Source organism: Austrofundulus limnaeus, unplaced genomic scaffold (genome assembly GCF_001266775.1).
Source record: "Austrofundulus limnaeus strain Quisiro unplaced genomic scaffold, Austrofundulus_limnaeus-1.0 Scaffold654, whole genome shotgun sequence".
NCBI lineage: Eukaryota > Metazoa > Chordata > Actinopteri > Cyprinodontiformes > Rivulidae > Austrofundulus > Austrofundulus limnaeus.
This window is the reverse complement of record NW_013953056.1, coordinates 196350-197971: the sequence shown is the minus strand read 5'-3', so window position 1 is coordinate 197971 and position 1622 is coordinate 196350. Positions and strand designations below refer to the sequence as shown.

At 38.7% G+C, this 1622-nt stretch overlaps 1 protein-coding gene across 2 annotated transcripts in view; it reads right to left on the bottom strand.

The window, feature by feature from the left end:
- LOC106531591 (sulfotransferase 6B1) overlaps positions 1–1622 on the bottom strand; it is an 18984-nt gene that overhangs the window by 5175 nt on the left and 12187 nt on the right. For both annotated transcript variants that reach the window (XM_014027497.1, XM_014027498.1), the window contains exons 4-5: positions 824–913; positions 152–275 (exon numbers count right to left, since the gene is read on the bottom strand). In XM_014027497.1, coding sequence (XP_013882951.1) covers positions 152–275; positions 824–913 — 214 coding nt within the window. The remainder of the gene's footprint in view (positions 1–151; positions 276–823; positions 914–1622) is intronic.

Here is a 1622-nt window from a genome sequence, read left to right as displayed (position 1 = left end):
ATTTGTTGGTAAGATACTTGTACTTTTACTCAAGTATCACTTTGTGGTACTTTATACAACACTGCTTTAGGGCCACCACAATAAATAGGCCGTCCTTAAGGTTGCTGGGAGAGAAAAATCAGCACAATTATCTCGCTGAGGCATCACTCACCGTTTCCACTCATGAAGTCGGTGAAGAAGGAGTCCCAGGGCTTCGACGGCAGGACCGGGTTACTGTTACAGAAATGAAAATACGAAACCAAAGTGTCTTTTGGGTTCCTGAAGACCACCAGTATCTATGCAAGAAAGACATACAGAAACAGTTTCACACACAAACAGCATGAAAAGTATTTTGCAAATAAATCCCACAGCAACATGATAAACAAGAAAATAATTTTCGCTGTTAAACTCAAAATGTTTGAGGACTAAACAAAACTGACAAAAAGGAGGTGGCTGAGTGGTTCGGGTCATCCTCCCATGAGAGAGTTGGGAGTTCAAATCCACCACTATTCAGTCACATGCCAAAGTCCCATCAGTGAATGGGTGGGATTTAAAACACTGATTAGTCTCTATAGATTGATTTATCTTTATTAGCTTTGTAGAGAGAAAGTAGAGTGCTGTGTGTGTTTGGATGGGTAAATAATAGAAAGGAGCCATGTGAGTACAGTCAATTTACAAGTGAACAAACAATAAAGTAAACACGATTAAGAAATAATTCAGTACTACATATGTATTGTCATCAAAGCATGTTCACATACAATAAAAAGATTTGTGCTCTACAGTTGACTCCTCACACGTGAGACACACTCAACTATGAGCAGCTATACAAGCAGCTGAAACGTACTTTAGGGTTCTTTTCTTTGAAGGTTTTGGGAATGTTGTCGGGACAAAGGTGAGTCCCCAGAAGCCTCGGAGAGGGGGACCCTTCCACCACCTGAGAAGACAAAAGAAAATTCTATTATCTGGAAAAAAAACAAAAACAACTTTTAATTTCAGATTTACCACTTTTTCACATCCTTCTGCCAACTTTCAAACAATACTCAGCCGAGAAACTGCTGTTAGTTCAGCCAGAGTGGCAGCTTTAAATGTTTGTTACCTGCTCCCATTCTACCAAAACCAGTTTTTATGTCATGGAATGGGATCTGTTGACCAGTATGAGTGACTGACTGTTGCTGACGGGGAAAAAACAGATTTTAAAGAAACATTTTTGTCCATTGAACAAATTACAACAATTAAAATAAATATTTTAGAATACGTAAAAGCACACTGACATTTAAAATACATAATAACATTTTTGGGTTATAGTAAGCTGGTTGTAGCAGTTGCTGTTCCATCTTAATTTTCTTTCGCGATAAATGATTAAACATTGTAGACATTGATGATAACTCATGGATAACATTTGCAACTCGTGTACATTTCAGCCTTTCACCTCCTTGTTATCAGCCTCACCCAGTCTGAACAAAAGACAGGAAACTGGTTTTTAATCATCTCACCAACTAACACTGCCGCTGTTGTTAAGCTATGTGGCATTAGGTAAATTATATATATATACACATGTGTGTGTGTGTGTGTGTGTGTGTGTGTGTGTGTGTGTGTGTGTGTGTGTGTGTGTGTGTGTGTGTGTGTGTGTGTGTGTGTGTGTG